At 42.2% G+C, this 21,689-nt stretch overlaps 1 protein-coding gene across 1 annotated transcript in view; it reads right to left on the reverse strand.

Moving 5' to 3' along the window:
- The window catches only part of DPP8 (dipeptidyl peptidase 8), a 70,750-nt gene that overhangs the window by 7,591 nt on the left and 41,470 nt on the right, over positions 1-21,689 (reverse strand). Inside the window, exons 12-18 of the mRNA XM_032251289.1 lie at positions 19,018-19,212; positions 18,615-18,750; positions 15,389-15,534; positions 7,505-7,651; positions 5,547-5,699; positions 2,375-2,517; positions 1,435-1,546 (exon numbers count right to left, since the gene is read on the reverse strand). Coding sequence (XP_032107180.1) covers positions 1,435-1,546; positions 2,375-2,517; positions 5,547-5,699; positions 7,505-7,651; positions 15,389-15,534; positions 18,615-18,750; positions 19,018-19,212 — 1,032 coding nt within the window. The remainder of the gene's footprint in view (positions 1-1,434; positions 1,547-2,374; positions 2,518-5,546; positions 5,700-7,504; positions 7,652-15,388; positions 15,535-18,614; positions 18,751-19,017; positions 19,213-21,689) is intronic.

The following is a 21,689-nucleotide window of genomic DNA, read 5'->3' on the forward strand; positions in this document are numbered from 1 at the left end:
ATTTAAAACCACAAACAAAATCTCATAACCTTTAAGACACTACCACTTGTCCAGTTTTGGTACAGTATCAAAGAATATCTACAATTATCTGAAAAGGCTAAAATATGCCTTTTCTTTTTTGAGACAGAGCCCACTCTGTCACCCAAGCTGGAGTGCAGTGGCACAATGTTGGCTCACTGCAACCTCTGCTTCTGGTTTCAAGCAATTGTGCCTCAGCCTCCTGAGGTGCCTGCCACCATGCTTGGCTAATTTTTGTATTTTTAGTGGAGAGGGGGTGTCTCCATGTTGGTCAGGCTGGTTTTGAACTCCCAACCTCAGGTGATCCCCCCACCCGGCCTCCCGAAGTGCTGGGATTACAGACGTGAGCCACAGCGCCCAGCCAATAGTTTATTATTTTAAAATATTTAAAATTTTTCTCAGTTTTAATATCTTATACGAAAAATATTGCTATAATCGATATAAACAAAGTTCTTTGGTAGATAAAGGTGTTCTAAAACCAAAAGGCTTAAAAATTGCTGCTATAGCCGGGCGCGGTGGCTCAAGCCTGTAATCCCAGCACTTTGGGAGGCTGAGGCGGGTGGATCACAAGGTCAAGAGATCAAGACCATCCTGGTCAACATGGTGAAACCCCGTCTCTATTAAAAATACAAAAAATCAGCTGGGCATGGTGGCACGTGCCTGTAATCCCAGCTACTCAGGAGGCTGAGGCAGGAGAATTGCCCGAACCCAGGAGGTGGAGGCTGCGGTGAGCCGAGGTCGCGCCATTGCACTCCAGCCTGGGTAACAAGAGCGAAACTCCGTCTCAAAAAAAAAAAAAAAAAAAAAAAAAAAAAATTGCTGCTATAGATAAATATCTCATAGTTTAAACATAAATATCACCTGAAATGTAAAAAAGAAAAAAGTAATTTTTTCATTTTTTAAGAGCACATAATCTGTTTAAGGAGTAAAACACAATTTCAAGAAAAACTGGAATAATGAGCAATGAATAATGGAGCAATGGAGGAGCGTTAACTTGCTGGTTTCTGCTCCAATGTCAATGTAAAATAAAAGAAAATTAAAAGACCATATAAACAGGTCCTAAAAATCCTTTTGCAACAAGGAAATCAAGTAGCATTTCCTCATTCTTCACAGGGGATAAAGAAAAGCAAAGGAGAAGAGTGAACGGACTGCTTGTCATCTTTTCCTTGCTTCCAAACTGAAAGCAGATACAGACACAGAGTTATGTACTCTGACAGGCAGGTTTGACAGCCTGACTGCAACAGAATCTTAATTTTTATCCAACTACAGGCACTGCTAACTATGCCTCTTACTTTACTTCTCTTAAGCAGAGGGTGGACACTCTAAAAATCTGGCCTTACCCCACAGTTAACAGATTTCAAAGTAATCAATCACTAATCATGACTACATTTAACTAGAAAATGTAAAATAACTCACCTGTAAGTCATATGGCTTTCCAGCCCTCACTAAAAAACTCAGTAATATACTGGTATGTGCAAAATGGACATTCTCATCCAGGAACCCATGTAAGAGCAGTAAACGATTTGGTCTGAGAAATGGAAATATTAGAGGATTAGACAAAATAGTAGAGCTTTGGGAAAACCATTTCACTTATTTAATCATACTTAACCATATTAACTTCCTTATACTGTGATGTTAGAATAAGGATTTAATATTTTCAATATTAAATTTGTAACATATTAAACAGATGCCACAGGTAATGAAAGATTAAAAAAAGATCATGTGTTCAATTTTTTATAAATAAAATATTAGGGCACATGTATAATTATAGCAAGTCCCTAGAACTATTTGTAAAATATATTCAGGCAGACGTAAAATTTTTCCACCTTGAAACAGCTGAGCACTTTTTTCAGCAAAAACAATTGCTTCAATTATAACTTGTAAAAAGGCATTACATGAACTGACCTGTAATTCAGTTTTAAGACACAGCCAGGCTATTCTAGTATAATATATTCATCTTGGTTTTTCAGTATTTGAATTTTTCATTAGGATTGAAGACAATTTTTAAAAATACAATTTAAAATTTATAATCTTCACTTAACCTTGAACTATGCCGTGCACAGCGGCTGACGCCTTGTAATCCCAGCACTTTGGGAGTTGGAGGTGGGCAGATCACTTCAGTCCAGGAGTTCAAAACCACCATAGGCAACATGGTAAAACCCTGCCTCTACTAAAACTACAAAAAACTGGGTGGGCATGGTGGCACATGCCTGTAGTCCCAGCTACTCAGGGCTGAGGATCCCGAGCCCAGGAGTTTGACACTGCAGGGAGCCCTGATCATACCACTGCACTCCAGCCTGAGTGACAGAGTGAGACCCTGTCTCATTTAAAAAAAAAAAAGAAGGCTTGCACTTACTCAGAGGGGAACTTTTCTGCTTGCATGGCCACAGATCCTAAGTAATAGCCCTGTTCATTCTGGTCAGGATGACCCATGTAACGTTCCGTGTATCCTGTATCATAGAAGATCCACAGAGTGACTGGGGCCCCAGCAATAGCAACCTGCATACGACGACATTGACAGTCAAGTGTGGTCTGGAAAAAGAGACTGGCTAGCAGTGAGATCTTACAACTGCAAATTTACAGCTAAAATTATCCTCAAGCTTTAGCCTTACTACTGGGGGATGCATGTCCTGGGCAACTCAGAAAACTGAAGTGAAGTGCCAAGGTCAAGGGTTTGATAGTTTGTGAGTCAGTTTCATGTTCCATAGGCATTCTACATACCAAACCTTTAACCTGGGCTTGCTGAAATACAAAAGCCAGGTCCTTTGTTAAAAGGCGACTGAACTAGGCCGGGCGCAGTGGCTCACGCCTGTAATCCCAGCACTGTGGAAGGCTGAGACAGGCAGATCACAAGGTCAGGAGATTGAGACCATCCTGGCCAACATAGTGAAACCCCCATGTCTACTCAAAATACAAAAAAGTTAGCTGGGCGTGGTGGCACACGCCTGTAGTCCCAGCTACTCACGAGGCTGAGGCAGGAGAATTGCTTGAACCCAGGAGGCGGAGATTGCAGTGAGCCAAGATCGCGCCACCGCGCTACAGCCTGGGCGATAGTGCAAGACTCTATCTTAAAAAAAAAAAAAAAATAGGAAGATGACTGAACTACATCCTGCTGAGGAAAAAAATGTCCGAGAACTGTCAGTTTTATGTAAAAAAGGAGCCATCTTTTTTTAAACCTCTGTTGGCAGTACAGAATTTAAAATAATATATCAAATATACTAAAAATGTGCTTCATTTTAAGGCTCCTATAGTTTTATATTTAAGTATTCTAATTATTTTGACGGCTATAAGCTTCTAAAAACTAAGGGTGCGGTTAGAATTTATTTATGGTTATTATAAAGCTTAACTGGATATATGTGCAAGAATAAAAATCTTACTGTTTTTGTTCTTAAAAATAAAAATTAAGGGTCAGGCCCGATGGCTAATGCCTGTAATCCTAGCACTTCAGGAGGCTGAGGCAGGTAAATCACTTGAAGTCAGGAGTTTGAGACCAGCCTGGCCAACATGGTGAAACCCCATCTCTACTAAAAATATAAAAATTGACCAAGTGTAGTGGTGGGCGCCTGTAATCCCAACTACTAGGGAGGCTGAGGCAAGAGAATCGCTAGAATCACTTGAACCCAAGAGGCGGAGGTTGTAGTGAACCAAGACCGTGCCACTGCACTCCAGCCTGGGTGATAGAGCAAGAGTCTGTCTCAAAAAAAAAAAAAAAAAAAAAATAGGCCAGGTGCCGTGGCTCATGCCTGTAATCCCAGCACTTTGAGAGGCCGAGGTGGGTGGATCACGAGATTAGGAGTTCGAGACCAGCCTGGCCAACATGGTGAAACCCCATCTCTACTAAAGATACAAAAAATTAGCCAGGCGTGGTGGCGCACGCCTGTAATCCCAGCTACTTGGGAGGCTGAGGCAGGAGAATCACTTGAACCCGGGAGGTGAAGGTTGCAGTGAGCCAAGATAGTGCCATTGCACTCCAGCCTGGGTGGTAGGATGAGACTCCGTCTCAAATAAATAAATAAAATAAAATAAAATAAAAATTTAAAAATTACTTTTCCCCGTAAAGTAAAATTGTTACTGAAATTTTAAAAAACAAACACTACTCATAATTCCTACTCTCAATAATTGTTATCATCCTTATGTATTTTCTTCTAGTACATTTTCCCAAGGGTTTGTTAATAGAATTGTAAGCATTTATACATTTTTTTTTTTTGAGATGGAATCTTGCTCTGTCACCAGGCTGGAGTGCAGTGGCACGATCTTGGCTCACTGCAGCCTCCGCCCTGCGGGTTCAAGAGATTCTCCTGCCTTAGCCTTCCGAGTAGCTGGCACTACAGGCATGCACCACCACACCCAGCTAATTTTTGTATTTTTAGTAGAGACGAGGTTTCACCACGTTGGCCAGAATGGTCTCGATCTCTTAACCTCGTGATCCACCCACCTCAGCCTCTCAAAGTGCTGGGATAACAGGTATGTGCCACTGCGCCCGGCCACATTTATACATTTAATAATTCATTCATTTAACCCATTTGAGGGCCTACTATATGCCCAGCATTGTGCCTGACTGCTGAGGATACAGTGGTGTACAGGGCAAACAGGTCCCTGCCCTCATGGCTTGCAGTCCAACAATTAAACAAGTAATCACAATCCAACAGGTATGTCATGTGTGTTTTGCTAATCACAACCATCTCCCATGCTTTTTGGCATGTATCTACAAACAGCCAATAACTAACTGGTTATCCAGTTGATGAATGTTTAAAAGAAAAAACATACACACACACATAAAAATTGAAGGCTAGCACAGTGGCTCACGCCTGTAATGCCAGCATTTTGGGAGGCTGAGGCGGGTGGATCGCTTGAGGTCAGGAGTTCAAAACCAGCCTAGCCAACACGGTGAAACCCCACCTCTACTGAAGTACAAAAATTAGCTGGAAATCACTTGAACCCAGGAGGTGGAGGCTGCAGTGAGCCAAGATCACACCACTGCACTCCAGCCTGGGTGAAAAGCAATATTCCAACTCAGAAAAAAAAGAAAAAAAGCTTGATATTTATATACGTTTCACACGGCTCTTAAACATACAAGCCCTAACATTCTACAATATTGCCAACTCTGGGCCAGGCATAGTGGCTCATGCCTGTAATCCTAGCATTTTGGGAGGCCAAGGCGGGCGGATCACTTGAGGTCAGGAGTTAAAAACTAGCCTGGCCAACATTGTGAAACCCCATTTCTACTTAAAAAAAAAAAAAAAAAAAAAAAAAGCCAGGCGTGGTGTCAGGCACTTACAATCCCAGCTACTCAGGAGGCTGAGACATGAGAATCGCTTGTACCTGGGGGACAGAGGTTGCAATGAGCTGATATCACAACGCCACACTCCAGCCTGGGCAAAAGAGCAACACTTTGTCTTAAAAAAAAAAAAAAAGAAAAAAAAATGCCAATGCTGTAAACCTTCAGGAAATAGATATTTTCACATATCCTCAATTTACAGAAAAATCTACCCTTATTGCAAAAATGAGTATAGTAGGAAGTCACATACCCTGAAGATATCTGACCTCTGCATTAATGCCATCAGGGAGAGGTATCCTCCATAGGACCAGCCGTGGATGCCCACACGATCTAAGTCAATGAAATCATATCGAGAAGCTAGATATTGAAGTCCTTCCACCTGATCATCAATTTCTATTTGACCCTGTCAAAAAAGGGAGAGCATTTCACTGATTCTGATGAATAGAAGTCTCATAAGAGTGCTTTTAGAGATAAATGTTTTTACAAAAAATACCTGTGGGTGTATATGATTTTAACTTTTATTTATTTATTTATTGAGATGGAGTCTCACTCTGTCACCCAGGCTGGAGTGCATTGGCACAATCTCAGCTCACTGCAACCTCCGCCTCCTGGGTTCAAGCAATTCTCCTGCCTCAGCCTCCCAAGTAGCTGGGATTACAGACATGTGCCACCATGCCCAGCTTTTTGTATTTTTAGTAAAGACAGAGTTTCACTATGGCCAGGCTGGTCTTGAACTCCTGACCTGAAGTGATCCGCCCACCTCAGCCTCCCAAAGTGCTGGGATTACAGGCATGAGCCACCACACCCGGCCCTGTAGGATTTTTAGTTTATTACCAACTGAGGTTCTATTGCCCTCCACCCCAAAATTTTTCAAAATCTATTTGGAGACAGGGCCTATAACTTCTGTTGCTGGCTTGTCCTAGAGTTTAGTTGCCACGTAGTCATAAAGCTCCTTCCGACTGCTACTCAAACTGTCCCTTGCTATTTGGGTATTTCCCATTTCCATTTGTTCTGTTGTCTGTTAAGAGGTCAGCATCTTCCTTGTAACAAGCCTTCCTATACCCAAAGACAAAAATTAGCCCCTTAAGTGATTACTTTTACTTCTTTTTACTTATATTTTTTGGAGACAGGGTCTCACTGTGCTGTCCAGATTGGAGTGCAGTAGTGTGATCACAGCTCACTGTAGCTCAACCTCCTGGGCTCAAGTGATCCTCCCACTTCAGCCTCCCAAGTGGCCGGGAACACACGTGTGCACCACCATGCCCAGCTAATTTTTTAACTTATTTGTAGAGGTGGGGTCTCATTATGTTGCTCAGGCCGGTCTTGAACTCCTGGGCTCAAGTGATCTTCCTGCCTTGGCCTCCCAAAGTGCTGGGATTACAGGCGTGAGCCACCGCACCTGGCCTACTTCTCCTTTTAAATTTTGAGAGCAGTAAAGCAGAAGGAATTGCTCTTGAGGCTCTATCTTCCTATTTCCCTATCACACTACCTCTAGGAACTGAACATACTGCTTCTTTAAAGTCCTAAGTCCTACCACCACCACCTTGTCCATATTACTAGGCCTGCCAGTGCACACAATCTCACTTCACTGAGCCAAAAACAAAAATAAAAACAAAAAAACTTACATGAGAATACAACATAAGGTCAAAGAACTGGCTGTGGGAGAAAATCCCCATGTCTTACTCAGCATGTCCAATAACACTGGGAAACACAGTAACTGCCTTACTGTGCAAAAGGAACATCGGATTCTCATCATTTCCCAAAGCAGCAGAAAGGACATGGGGCATCTCTAAAAGGTAGCATTTAAAGCTTCCTGTAGAGAGAAAGAGGCTTGTCACAAGGAAGGCACTAACCAGTTGGATTCCCTCTTCACAGAGGACAGAACAAATCTCAATTATTCCTCAACAGTGTACAGGATGCTGAAAGGTAAATGGTACTAACTTCTACCCAAGTGGACATACAAAATAAGAGCGGGTACTTCTACGTACAAGAGGCTCTATCTCAATTCCCCAGTTACGTATAGGTAGACATGAGCTAGCCTAGTGTACATCAGGCTGCGTCTTCTCTCCCGCCCCTACACTCTAACACACACACTCTCACTCACTCATCCACAGCCCCTTCCCCCAACTCTCTTTCCAGGGTCTCACACCAAACAATGCACCAGAAAATGTAAATGTCTGTAAAAGAAGTGTTTTTATGCTCACACACCATTTTATATTTAAAGGCGCCTTCAAATTTAAGCCCTCGGTGGCAGGACCCCCTGTTGTCGATCACCACAACCACATAGCCTAGAGAGGCTAGGGTGTTCAAGCGAAAATACTTGACTCCTTTAAACCGATTATTCACCAGCTGCACCTGAGGAAGAAACACAACTTCAGTGAAATTTATCACATGGAAGCATATAAAAACACAAGAGCGGCAGGGCGTTGCAAAAAATAAAAAGCTGAATTTCACTATTATTTTATCTTTAAAATGTAATTTTTTTTTTTTTTTTTTGAGAGAGAGTTTTTTTTTTTTTTCCCGCGGGAGTGCAATGGCGCGATCTCGGCTCACCGCAACCTCCGCCTCCTGGGTTCAGGCAATTCTCCTGCCTCAGCCTCCTGAGTAGCTGGGATTACAGGCACGCACCACCATGCCCAGCTAATTTTTTTTTTGTATTTTTAGTAGAGACAGGGTTTCACCATGTTGACCAGGATGGTCTCGATCTCTTGACCTCGTGATCCACCCGCCTTGGCCTCCCAAAGTGCTGGGATTACAGGCTTGAGCCACCGTGCCCGGCCCAAAATTTAATTTTTTAAGTCATTTATTTTTAAATTAACTTAAGTCGTTTCATGTTCATGTTGCTTCTTGCTTAACTTGACACTCAAGTTCAGGGCAATTACTGAACAATCGTAGGCTTTAAAATTCTAACTCAGGGGCTGGGCACGGTGTCTCATGCCTGTAATCCCAGCACTTTGGGAGGCCCAGGGAGGCGGATCACCTGAGGTCAGGAGTTCGAGACCAGCCTTACCAACATGGGGAAACCCCACCTCTACTAAAAATACAAAATTAGCTGGGTGTGGTAGTACATGCCTGTAATCCCAGCTACTTGAGAGGCTGAGGCCGGAGAACTGCCTGAACCCAGGAGGTGGAGATTGCAGTGAGCCAAGATCACATTTTTACACTCCAGCCTGGGCAACAAAAGCAAAACTCTGTCTCCAAAAAAAAAAGTAAAATAAAAAATAAAATTCTTAGATAGTAATTAGATATAAGTAAATCAACCCACCCCATATAAAAAGTTACTAAACTGATTGCTCCCACCCTGAAGAACTGTTATTCAAAAGACAGTTACAAGGACAAATTAAGAAAACCTTTCCTCCCTGCTTCTGGAGTTGTCTCTGACCAGTAGTGGGAAACAGTATTTTAATGGAATATTCTAACTAGTCCAGACAAAATCAGTGTAAAGGTAGGATAATTTTTAAATAACTTTTTTTTTTTTTTAAGACAGGGTCTCCCTCTGTCATTGGGGCTGGAATGCAGTGGCACAATCATGGCTCACTGCAGCCTTGAGCTCCTGGGCTCAAGCAATCCTGCCCTGGCCTCCCGAGGAACTGGGACTATAGGCGCTTGCCTCCATGCCTGGATAATTTTTTAAATTTTTTCTCTAGAGATAGGGTCTCACTATGTTGCCCAGGTTTGTCTTGAACTCCTGGGCTCAAGTGATCCTCCCACCTCAGCTTCCCAAAGTGCTGGGATTAGAGGCATGAGCCACTGTGTCTAGCCTGAAATCACTTTATCACCCTAGAGACTATAGTTCAGAATGACTGATAAGTTAAATTCATGTTAGTGTTTTACAGTATCTAGTGAAAAGAGGACTAGAATTAGCAAACAGAAAGTTATAGAAATTCAAGGTTTGGTGGACATTAAGATATTAAACAAAAAGAGGTTCTAATAAAAATGAGAAAGATGTATTCTCAGCTAAAACAAATGGAAAAAACAAGTCAGCCAAGAGTTGAATAAGAATTAACACCATCTCCAGCCAATAAATACCTACTAAACACTAGGCTAGATTGTATGAGGAGGAGGAAGGAGAATCTTCCGATTTTGCACTTTTGGATGTTTAATACTACTGCAACAACTACCAAACTCATCTTCCCACTTCTGTTCTTGCCCTCCTTTTTTTTTTGAGACGGAGTCTCACTCTGTCGTCCAAGCTGGACTGCAGTGGCGCATTCTTGGCTCATTGCAACCTCCGACTCCCTGGTTCAAGTGATTCTCCTGCCTCAGCCTCCCGAGTAGCTAGGATTACTGGCACACACCACCACAACCAGCTAATTTTTTTTTATATTTTTAGTAGAGACTGGGTTTCACTGTGTTGGCCAGGATGGTCTTGATCTCCTGACCTCATGATCTGCCTGCCTTGGCCTCCCAAAGTGCTGGGATTACAGGAGTGAGCCACTGCGCCTGGCCTGTTCTTGCCCTCCTAAGGTCTGTTTGTTCATGCAGTAACAGAGTGATGTTTTAAAAACGTACATCATTTGGTTCAATTAATTCACTTCAGAGAACAACAACAAAAAAATGTACATCAGACATGACTGCTGCTTGGCTTCCTCTATTGGCTACCATTACCCTTCAGAATAAGTCTACATGGCCCTTGAGATCTTTTTATTTTTTTTTTTAGATGGGGTTTCACCATATTAGTCAGGCTGGTCTTGAACTCCCGACCTCGGGTGATCCGCCCACTTCGGCCTCCAAAGTGCTTGGATTACAGGCGTGAGCCACCATGCCCAGCCAGTCCTTGAGATCTTTGGCTACCTCTGACCTCATCTCATACCATTTCCCTCCATATGCACTGTACTCTAACCAAGTTGGTTCTAGCCCCAGGACCTTGACATTTATTGTTCTCCATGTCTCTCATATATTTTGCATGGCTCATTCCTTTTCAATGTTTGTACCCTCAGGAGAGGTCTTGCCATCCCCTTTCCCAGCAAATCTTCATAGCACTTCCATTATAAAAAGTCATGCTTTTAGGCCAGGTATGGTGGCTCACACCTGTAATCCCAGAAATTTAGAAGGCTGAGGCAGGTGGATCACCTGAGGTCAGAAGTTGGAGGCCAGCCTGGTCAACATAGCGAAACCTGTCTCTACTAAAAATACAAAAAATTAGCAGGGCATGGTGAGGCGCGTCTGTAGTCCCAGCTACTTGGGAGGCGGAAGCCTGAGAATCACTTCAACCCAGGAGGCAGAGGTTGCAGTGAGCCAAGATCACACTACTGCACTGTAGCCTGGGCAACAGAGAGAGACTCTGTCTCAAAAACAAACAAAAAAAGTCATACTTTTTTTTTTTAAAGATGGGGTCTCCCAGGCTGGAGTGCAGTGGCACAATCATAGCTCACTGCTGCCTCAAATTCCTGGGCACAAGTGATCCTCCTATCTCAGCCTTCGAGTAGCTGGGACTACAGGTGTACACCACCATGCCTAGCTTTTAATTTTTTTTTTTTTTTTGTAGAGATGGGGTCCCACCATCATATCTTTTTATGTTTGCTTATTCTTTTTCCTTTATGGTCCATAAAATGCAACATTAGTCTGACATGCTCACTGTGCATCCTCACTGCCTAGAAAAGTACCTAGCACATCATAGGAACTTAATACCTATTTGCTAAATGAATGAATGAAAAAGAAAAAAGAGAGAATCATGTTTTTTACATTTCTACCTTGGGAAGAGGGCATCTGGTGAGTAAAGGCACTTTTATTTATTTATTTACTTAAGATATGGTGTCTTACTCTGTACCACAGGCTGGAGTGCAGTGGTACAATCATAGTTCACTACGGCCTCGAACTGGGCTCAAGTGATTCTTGCACCTCAGCCTCTGAATAGCTGGGATTATATATGTGTGCCACAGCATTTGGCTAAATTTGTTTTTAAAGGGAGAATGCTGAAAGAAGTAGTACTAGACAGAGAAGAACACAAATACAAACATTTAAAGAAAAACACCTCACTTCTTTGTTTGCTACCATGTGTAGAAGATGGTCTCAAGTAACCCTCCCATCTAGACCTTCCAGAGTGCTGGGATTGTAAGCATGAGCCACTATACCCACCCAGATCCTTCTGTTTTCTCTTTTTTGACACAAGGTTTCACTCTCTTGTCCAGGCTGGGGTGCAGTGGCGTGATCACAGCTCACTGCAGCTTCAAACTCCCTGGCTCAAGCAATTCTCCCATCTCAGCCTCCCAAGTAGCTGTGACGAACTACAGGTACCCACCACCATGCCCAGCTAATTTTTTAATTTTTTGTAGAGATGGGGTCTCCCTATGTTGCCATGCTGGCCTTGAACTCCTGGGCTAAAGTGATCCTTCTATTTCAGCCTCCCAAAGTGCTGGGATTATAGGCATGAGCCAATGCACCCAGCCCAGATTCTTTTATGGCCTCACCAAATTTGAATTTTTCCAAAGAACATTTTTGAGAAAGAAAGAAAGAAATCATCCTAAGTCACCTATAGCTTTTTTTTTTTTTCTAGATAGAGTCTGGCTGTGTTGCCCAGGCTAGAGTACAGTGGCACAATCTCAGCTTACTGCAACCTCTGCCACCCAGGTTCAAGTGATTCTCCTGCCTCAGCCTCTGGAGTAGCTAGAATTACAGGCAGGCACCACCACGCCCAGCTAATTTTTGTTTTTCTAGTAGAGACAGGGTTTCACCATGTTGTCCAGGCTGGTCTCAAACTCCTGACCCTGTGACTGTCCTGGCCTCCCAAAGTGCTGGGATTACAGGCGTGAGATCCATAGTTTTTCAAAAACCACATAGTGAAATTCACTCATAGCCTTTCAAATATGATTGTTCTGTAACTGCAAACAGTATAGCTGTACTCATGAAGTATTCTAAACAATTAATTCTGTTTTGGATGGGCACAGTGACTCACGGCTATAATCCCAGCACTTTGGGAGGCAGAGGTGGGTGGATCCCCTGAGGTCACGAGTTCAAGACCATCTTGGTCAACATGGTGAAACCCTATCTCTATTAAAAATATAAAAATTAGTCGGGTGTGGTGGTGCACAACTGTAGTCCCAGCTACTCAGGGGCAGAAGAAGTGCTCGAACCTGGGAGGCGGAGGTGGCAGTGAGCCAAGATCACGTCACTGCACTCCAGCCTGGGCAACAGAGTGAGACTGTCTCAAAAAAGAAAAGAAAAAGAAAAGAAAATTTGTTTTAATTGTATTGGCTAAGATTTTTAAAATTATGGTAAAATACACATAAAATTTACCATTTCAACCACTTTAAGCATACAATTCAGTGACACTAAATATATTCATACTGTTGTGTAATCATCACCATTACCCATTTCCAGAACTTTTTCATCACTCGAACAGAAATTTTGTGCCCATTAATAACTCCCAGCCGGGTGAGGTGGCTCACACCTGTAATCCCACAACTCTGGGAGGCTGAGGCAGGTGGATCACCCAAAGCCAGGAGTTCAAGACCAGCCTGGCCAACCTGGTCAAACTCCATCTCTACTAAAAATTTAAAAAATCAGGCGAGCCGCTCACCTCAGCGTCCTAAAGTGCTGGGATTATAGGCTTGGTGGCGTATGCCTGTAATTCCAGCTACTCGGGAGGCCCTCAGCCTTGCTAGAACCCAGAATTGCCGGAACCCAGGAGGCGGAGGTTGCAGTGAGCTAAGGTCATGCCACAGCACTATAGCCTGGATGACAGAGTGAGAGTCTATCTCAAAAACAAATAAATGAACACTCAAACACTCCCCATCCTTCTTCCATTCAACCGACAACTTTTATTCTACTTTCCATCCCTATGAATTTGCCTATTATAGGTACCTCATACAAGTGGAATAATATTTGTCCTCTTGTGTACAGCATAATTATTTCACTTAGCATAATGTCCTCAAGGTTCATCAGTGTTATAGTATGTGTCGGACTTTCCTTTTTTTTTTTTTTTTTTTTTTTTTTTGAGACGGAGTTTCGCTCTTGTTACCCAGGCTGGAGCGCAATGGCGTGATCTCGGCTCACCGCAACCTCCGTTTCCTGGGTTCAGGCAATTCTCCTGCCTCAGCCTCCTGAGAAGCTGGGATTACAGGCACGCGCCACCATGCCCAGCTAATGTTTTGTATTTTTAGTAGAGACGGGGTTTCACCATGTTGACCAGGATGGTCTCGATCTCTTGACCTCGTGATCCACCCGCCTCGGCCTCCCAAAGTGCTGGGATTACAGGCTTGAGCCACCGCGCCCGGCTGACTTTCCTTTTTAAGGACAGACCACATTTTGTTTATCCAGTTATCTGTTGATGGACACTTGGGCAGCTTCCACCTTTTGGCTATTGTGAATAACGCTGCTATGGCTATGGCTGTGTAAGTATCTGTTCCTGTCCCTATTTTCAATTCTTCTGGGCATATATCCGGAAGTGGAATTTCTGGCTCATATGGTAACTCTATGTTTGACATTTTGAGGAACTTCCATACTCTTTTCCATAGCAGCTATACCATTTTACATTCTCACAGCAATGAACCAGGCACGGTTCCAACTTGTCTACATCTTGCATAGCACTTAATATTTTCCTCTTTTTGATAAGAGCCAATCTAATGGGTGTAAACTGGTATCTCACTGTGGCGTTGACTTGCATTTCCCCAATGATTAGTCATCTTGAGGATCTTTTCATGTGGCTAAGCCTCTATTAACTTAATTACTAATATAAGGAGTCCTTTAAATCTTTTTTTGAGACAGGGTCTTGCTCTGTCATCCAGGCCGGAGTGCAGTGGCACAATCCTGGCTCACTGCAACCTCTGTCTCCCAGGTTCAAGAGATTCCCCTGCCTCAGGCTCCCGAGTAGCTGGGACTACAGGCATGCACCACCACACCCGGCTATTTTTTTGTATTTTAGTAGAGATGGGGTTTCACCATGTTGGCCAGGATGGTCTTGATCTCCTGACCTTGAGATCCGCCTACCTCAGCCTTTCAAAGTGCTGGGATTACAGGCGTAAGCCACCATCCCTAACCATTTTACTCTTATTTTTTTGTACAATTTGGTATATAGATATGTTTCCAGATACTAAATATGTGGGTATAATTATTAATTATAAAGGGTATTACTTAGTCTAAGAATTGCATTACAAAAACACTGTAATTACATTTTAATTTCTTCTAAGGCTCAATGTAGGATATATAATCAAGAATAAACAACTGTAAAATTTAGCAATTAACCAATACACCCATCCAACATATTTTACTCCAATAGTCAAAGCATTTTACTTAATAGTCACTGGCTAATACTTAATCCAGAATAAGGAAAATCAAGGTGTAAACTTCTTACAGTGCTAAATAGGAAAGTAGCAGTTGCCTTAACTAGCTAATAAAAATATTTTAATTTGCTTGAGAGACACAGCTTTAGAATAAAGAGGGAGAATTCACTGGGCTACCAAGGCTTTCTGAAAATACCTGCTAAGACTCTTTTTATCTACCAAGACATTTAATGATTTCATTTTATTTCCCAAACAAGTTTCTCTCCATAGAAAGCAACATATTTACCTACTAACATGAATATCCCACTCCTCACGGAGTTATAGACCACACTGCAAATTAAGCAATTGACTTAGTGGCCAGGCGCAGTGGCTGACACCTGTAATCCCAACACTTTGGGAGGCTGAGGTGGGTGGATCATTTGAGGTCAGGAGTTCGAGACCAGCCTGACTAACATGGTGAAACCTCATCTCTACTACAAATAAAAATAAAAAATTAGCTGGGCATGGTGGCACATGCCTGTAATCCCAGCTACCTGGGAGGCTGAGGCAGAAGAATCACTCAAACCTGAGAGGCAGAGGTTGCAGCGAGGGGAGACTGCACCATTGCACTCCAGCCTGGGAAAAAAGAAAAAAAAAAAAAAAAAAAAAAAAAAAAAAGGAATTGATTTAGTGATTTATAAATTAGCCATCTAACAAAAGCCAGTTTCCTGACCCCCTAAACTGGCTAATTAGAATATAAGCCAGAGTCAAAAAGAGTGAATGGCCAACAGTGCTCAAATTTTAATCTAAACAACTGACATTTAAAAAACAAATAATCTAAAATACATATGCATATGAGTGTATGTATATACATATAAAAATATGCGCCCACCTGAGGACCACCGTATATGAACAACACAGTTGGGTATTTCTTTCCAGGCTGTAGATCATGAGGCTTGTACAGCATCCCATACAATGTAAATCCAGTAGTACTTTCAAAAGAGAAGATTTCTGGAGGGGTATAGTCAGGAAGAGGGCCTGTGAACAGGGAACACACCAGAGTCTACAAAAGGGGTTCTTACGGGGTGCTGCAATCTGAGAACAGGAAGAAGATATGAAAAGACCCTACAACACAAACTGACCACCCCTCTTTCAGATGATAAACTAGAAATTAAGCAAGAGTATTAATCTTTAAAAACAAAGCTAGGCCAGGCATGGTGGCTCACACCTGCAATCCTAGCACTTTAGGAGGCTGAGGTGGGTGGATTACTTGAACTCAAGAGTTTGTGACCAGCCTGGGCGACATGGCAAAACCCTGTCTCTACAAAAAAAAAATACAGAAATTACCCAGGCATGGAGGTGTGCTCCTGTAGTGGAGGCTGAGGCAGGAGGACTGATTGAGCCCAGGAGGCTGAGGCTACAGTGAGCTATGACTGTGCCACTGCACTCCAGCCTGGGCAACAGAATGAGACACTGTCTTGACAACAACAGAAATCCACACACAAAAAAACAAACAACAAAAGAAACATGACAAATTATTTCAGAAGCAGACACAGAGTGTTCTGAATAATCCTTGGAGCCTAGGAAATATCTATGTGCAGAACTCTACAAATACTTTATGCCCAATATAACTTATTGATGATTAAATCATATATCTGGTTAGAAACAGGTATATAACTGAATAAAGCTGGGTGGCAGGTAAGGGAAATTATAAGTGAATTTAATTTGTTCATGGTAGGTAAGGAGTAACATTTGCCTCTGATCATTAGAATAAGCCTAACCAGAACTCAGAAAAATGTCATCATCAGTTTTGGTTTACCAAAGCTAAACAGATCTCTCCTAAGTGTCTGTGTATGGTGGATAATTTACAGTCTAAGCAGAGATCATATAACAAATTCTGATTCCACTTGTGGACATTAAAACACATTATATTCTTTGGTTTTGTACTAATTTCTTTTTCTTTTTCCTTTTTTTTTTTTGAGACAGAGTCTCTCTCTGTTGCTCAGGCTGGAGTACATTGATGCCATCTCAGCTCACTGAAACTTCTGCCTCCCAGGTTCAAGCGATTCTCCTGCCTCAACCTCCTGAGTAGCTGGGACTACTGGTGCCCACCACTACGTCAAGCTAATTTTTGTTAGTAGAGGTGGGGTTTCACCGTGTTGGCCCGACTGGAATCAAACTCCTGACCTCAAATGATCCACCCACCTCGGCCTACCAAAGTGCTGAGATTACAGACATAAGCCACTATGCCTGGCCTAATTGCATAACCTCTTAGCAGAAATAATTAATTAGTGAAAATACTGGAAAAAAAGACTGGGGATTAAAGTGAATTAGAAGATACATAAAACTAATCCATTCTTTAAGAAATCAAGCATTTTAAACAGATAATTCACAGTGTTTCTCTCATTCCAGAGAAAGCAAGTATTTTTTTTTATTAAGATGGCCATTATAAGTGCTTCAAAAGTTTAAGAAAGCTATCAGCTTCTGTTGCTATTGCTTTTGGTGTTTTAGTCATGAAAAACACGTCCTATGTCCTGAATGGTATTTCCTAGGTTTTCTTCTAGGGTTTTTATGGTTTTAGGTCTTACGTTTAAGTCTTTAATCCATCTTGAGTTAATTTTTGTATAAGGTGTAAGGAAGGGATCCAGTTTCAGCTTTCTGCATATGGCTAGCTAGTTTTCCAAAAATCATCATTCTCAGCAAACTAACACAAGAACTGAAAACCAAACACCACATGTTCTCACTCATAAGTGGGAGTTGAACATGAGAACACATGGACACAGGAGGGGAACATCACACATCGGGGCCTGTCTCAGGGCAGGGGGCTAGGGGAAGGATAGCATCAGGAGAAATACCTAATGTAGATGACAGGTTGATTGGTACAGCGAATCACCATGACATGTGTATACCTATGAAGCAAACCTGTATGTTCCGCACATGTACCAGAGAACTTAATTAAAAAATAATAATAATAAAAAATAAAAAAATGCTGAGTGCAGTGGCTCATGCCTGTAATCCCAGCACTTTGGGAGGATGAGGCAGGCGGATCACCTGAGGTCGGGAGTTCAAGACCAGCCTGACCAACGTGGAGAAATCCCGTCTCTACTAAAAATACAAAATTAGCCAGGTGTGGTGGCTCATGCCTGTAATCCCAGCACTCTGGGAGGATGAGGCAGGCGGATCACCTGAGACTGAAAGTTTGAGACCAGCTTGACCAACATGGAGGAACCCCATCTCTGCTGAAAATACAAAATTAGCCAGGTATGGTGGCATATACCTATAATCCCAGCTACTCGGGAGGCTGAGGCTGGAGAACTGCTTGAACCTGGTAGGCAGAGGTTGCAGTGAGCCGAGATCGGCCCACTGCACTACAGCCTGGGCAAGAAGAGCAAAACTTCATCTCAAACAAACAAATAAATAAATATATCAGCTGGTTATTCTGCAAAGTCACAGCTTCCCAGTTCAAAGAGTCTTACTAGTTCAGAATACATTACCTTCAAGTTCATTTGTGTACCTGAGAAGTCATCAAAATATGTAAACAAATTGTTTCCTAGGTGATACTTTACTATTTTAATCTTATTTTCTTTCTTTTTTTTTTTTTTTGAGACAAGGTCTTGCTCTGTTAACGCAGGCTGCAGTTCAGTGGTGTGATCTTAACTTATTGCAGCCTCTGACTCCTGAGTTCAAGTGATTCTTGTGATTCAGTCTCTCGAGTAGCTGGGACAACAGGCATACAGCACTACGTCTGGCTAATTTTGGTAGTTTTAGTAGAGACGGGGTTTTACCATGCTGGTCAGGCTGATCTCGAACTCCTGACTTTAATCAATCCACCTGCCTCAGTCTCCCAAAGTGTTGGGATTATAGGCATGAGCCACTGCAACTGGCCCTAATTTCAAAAAGGCCTTCCAGACTTGTTGTTTCAGCTTGGAGTGAGAAGTAACCCATCTTAGTAGTTAATAGAACAGGAAAAGTGGGATCAATCAGGAGCCCAGCAGCTCAGGGACAGGCAGTGGTGAGAAATGGGAAGACTTGTCCAGGAAATGTGAAAATATGACACAAGTTTAGTATACTATCATGTTAATCCTACTTAATGTCAGGATCAAGAGAAAAAAGAATACCTGCTGAATCCAGAATGGTGGCCCAAAATTCCTTTGTTTTGCCAGTTGAGTCATCTTCAGGACTTGACAGCTTGTAAAGGGACACACAGTGTGGATTCTTCTGGTTACTATACTTACTTATAAAGAAGTCACAATGCTAGAGAAAGGAGAAACAATTATATTTTTCCTCAGAGAGGTAGAAAAGGTTATCTGCTGTTACATCTGCACTAATGCTATAGCAAGAGTACTATAAGAGTTAGACTATTTATGTACATGTACAATGTTGAAGTTAAAGCTAAGCTTTTTAAAGCTTTTCCTTATAGAATTAGGCTTCTGCAGGTTAATTTCACATCATTCAAAAGGAGTATTACATAAGCAGAGAGTTTTAATATGACACAAAGCCCTTTTTAAACAGACTTAATACCTGACTGATGCAGCAAGAATGGGAATAGCCACGGTCAGTCAGCCTTGTCACCTCTCCAGGATTTACGTAACTGACCACATACAGGTGATGTTCTAAAGGGGAGTCTTTGGTGCCTTCAAAATATACCAGCTTTCTGACTTCATCAACTTGGATCTGACAAGATAACAACAGTAACAAAATCAGTGCTAACATGACCTTGGCAAAGCCAGCCCCAATTTTATTTAGAATCACTTGAGTCACTCTTGGACTTGTGACTTCTTCTCTTTTCTTTTTGCTGCCACTATTAATAAACCTGAGTTAATCTTGCTTATTTGTTTATTTAAGAGTTGAGTTGCTTATTTATTTGAGTCTCCCCTCTGCTACCCAGGCTGGAATGCCATGATGCAATCATGGCTCACTGCAGCCTCAAAATCCTGGGCTGAAGCTATCCTCTCAGCCCAGCCTCCTGAGTAGCTACAAGCACACACTACCATGCCCAGCTAAGTGTCTCAATTTTTTTTAAAGACATGGGGCCTCACTATGTTGCCCAAGCTTGTCTTAAATCCATGGCCTCAAGTAATCCTCCCACCTCGGCCTCCCAAGGTGTTGGGATTACAGACATGAGCCACCATGCCTAGCTGTTTATGACTTACAGCTAAGAATAGGTCCCGCCCTGAAGGAAAAAGGACACCTGAGTTACACACTGTATAGTTTCCCATCTGGTCAGAATGTGTATTTGTCTTATAATACAAGAATTATTTCCTTAAAATAACAACACTTTACAGGGGAAGAAAAACTATGCTATATTGCAGCTTAGGTCAATCATTCATACATACTTGAAAGACTAATTTTATCATCTTATATATTTATTAGTGTTATCTTAGGCAGTACTTTTTTGGCCTTTTGCACAAATTTGCAAAGATATTTTATCTATTGGGTTGTAGAATAACTGAACTAAATCACAGTTTCAATACTGGTATAGTTTATAAATAAACATGGATAAGATCTTTTAAGTCTTCATTCAGAACCTGAAAAAACTGCAAGTAAACTCATAGCTGAATTCACATAATATTCTTCCCACATTACAGTAAGATTTCAAATAAATGGTTTTCTTTCATTGTTCCTATAAATCTTCTACCAGCCAACTCAAACAATGTTTAAGAAACTTTTTGGCCAGATGTGGTGGCTCACACCTGTAATCCCAGCACTTTAGGAGGCCAAAGTAAGAGGATCATTTGAGCTTAGGAGTTTGAGACCAGCCTGGGTAACACAGACAGATCCCCCCATCTCTACTAAAAATGAAAAAATTAGCTGGGCATGCTGACACATCCCTGTAGTCCCAGCTACTTGGAAAGCTGAAGTGGAAGGATCACTTGAGCCCAGAATTTGAAGCTGCATCAAACCGTGATTGTGCCGATGCACCCCAGCCTAGGCAATAGAGCAAGACCCTTTTCTCAAAAAAAAAAAAAAAAAAAAAAAAAAAAAAACAAATTTTTTTTACACAACAATGAAAACATAGATATATTTCTAAAAGTACGTTATTTTTAAATGCCTTTTTCCCCCCAGAAAGCTGCTTCTTTAAAACTAAACATTGTTTTTTAGAACGCATACATAGAAATCAACACAGTTGGGATTAAGTAGGCCCATATGACATATACAGAAAGCATACAAATGACAGGAAAAAATATTCATGAAACTTCCCAAGTATGTGTTAACCTTCGCAAAAGATCAGGACTGGTTCTGTTCTTGACCTAGCATATAGAGGAGTCAGGCCTTTCAAAACAAAAAACACAACCAGTCAATTCCTCACCACCATCTACAATGGTTCTCTTGTTTCCCGTAACTACTTAACATCCAATGGCAATATCATAATCTTGTGGGGGTCTTGTTCAACAGATTACTAAGCCCCACCACCAGAATTTATGATTCAGGATGTTCGGGGTGGGCCCAAGAATGTGCATTTCTAACAAGTTCCCAGGTGACGCTGATGCTTTGCTGCTAGTCCAGCACTTTGAGACCCACCCTCAACAAGAAGAAGCTCGTAGGCAGCTGGTCATGGAGGCTTATGCCTATAACCACAACAATTTGGGAGGTGGAGGTGGGCAGATTACTTGAGGTCAAGAGTTTGAGATCAGCCTAGTTAACATGGTAAAACCCTGAATCTACTAAAAATACAAAAGTTAGCTGGGTGTGGTGGCGGGTGCCTGTAATCCTAGCTGCCCAGGAGGCTGAGGCATGAGAATCACTTGAATCTGGGAGGCAGAGGCTGCAGTGGGCCAAGATAGCACCACTGCACTTCAGCCTGGGTAACAGAGCAAGACTCCACCTCAAACAAACAAACAAAAAAGCAGCAGCTCATAGGCTTAAAAGTCTTAAAGCTTTACTAAATTACTGCCACTAGAAATCTTTGGGTGGGTGGCCAGGCACATCGGCTCACACCTGTAATCCCAGCACTTTGGGAGGCCAAGGCGAGAGGATGTCCTGAGGTCAGGAGTTCAAGACTAGCTTGGCCAACATGGTAAAAACCCCATCTTTGCTAAAAATGTAAAAATTAGCTGGGCAGGATGGTGGGCGCCTGTTATCCCAGGGACTTGGGACGCTGAGGCAGGACAATCACTTGAAACTAGGAGATGGGTTGCAGTGAGCTGAGATCTCGCCATTGCACTCCAGCCTGGGCGACAGAGCAAGACTTC

The sequence above is a fragment of the Sapajus apella genome, unplaced genomic scaffold (genome assembly GCF_009761245.1).
Source record: "Sapajus apella isolate SASKATOON/1434 unplaced genomic scaffold, GSC_monkey_1.0 scaffold74, whole genome shotgun sequence".
Lineage (NCBI taxonomy): Eukaryota > Metazoa > Chordata > Mammalia > Primates > Cebidae > Sapajus > Sapajus apella.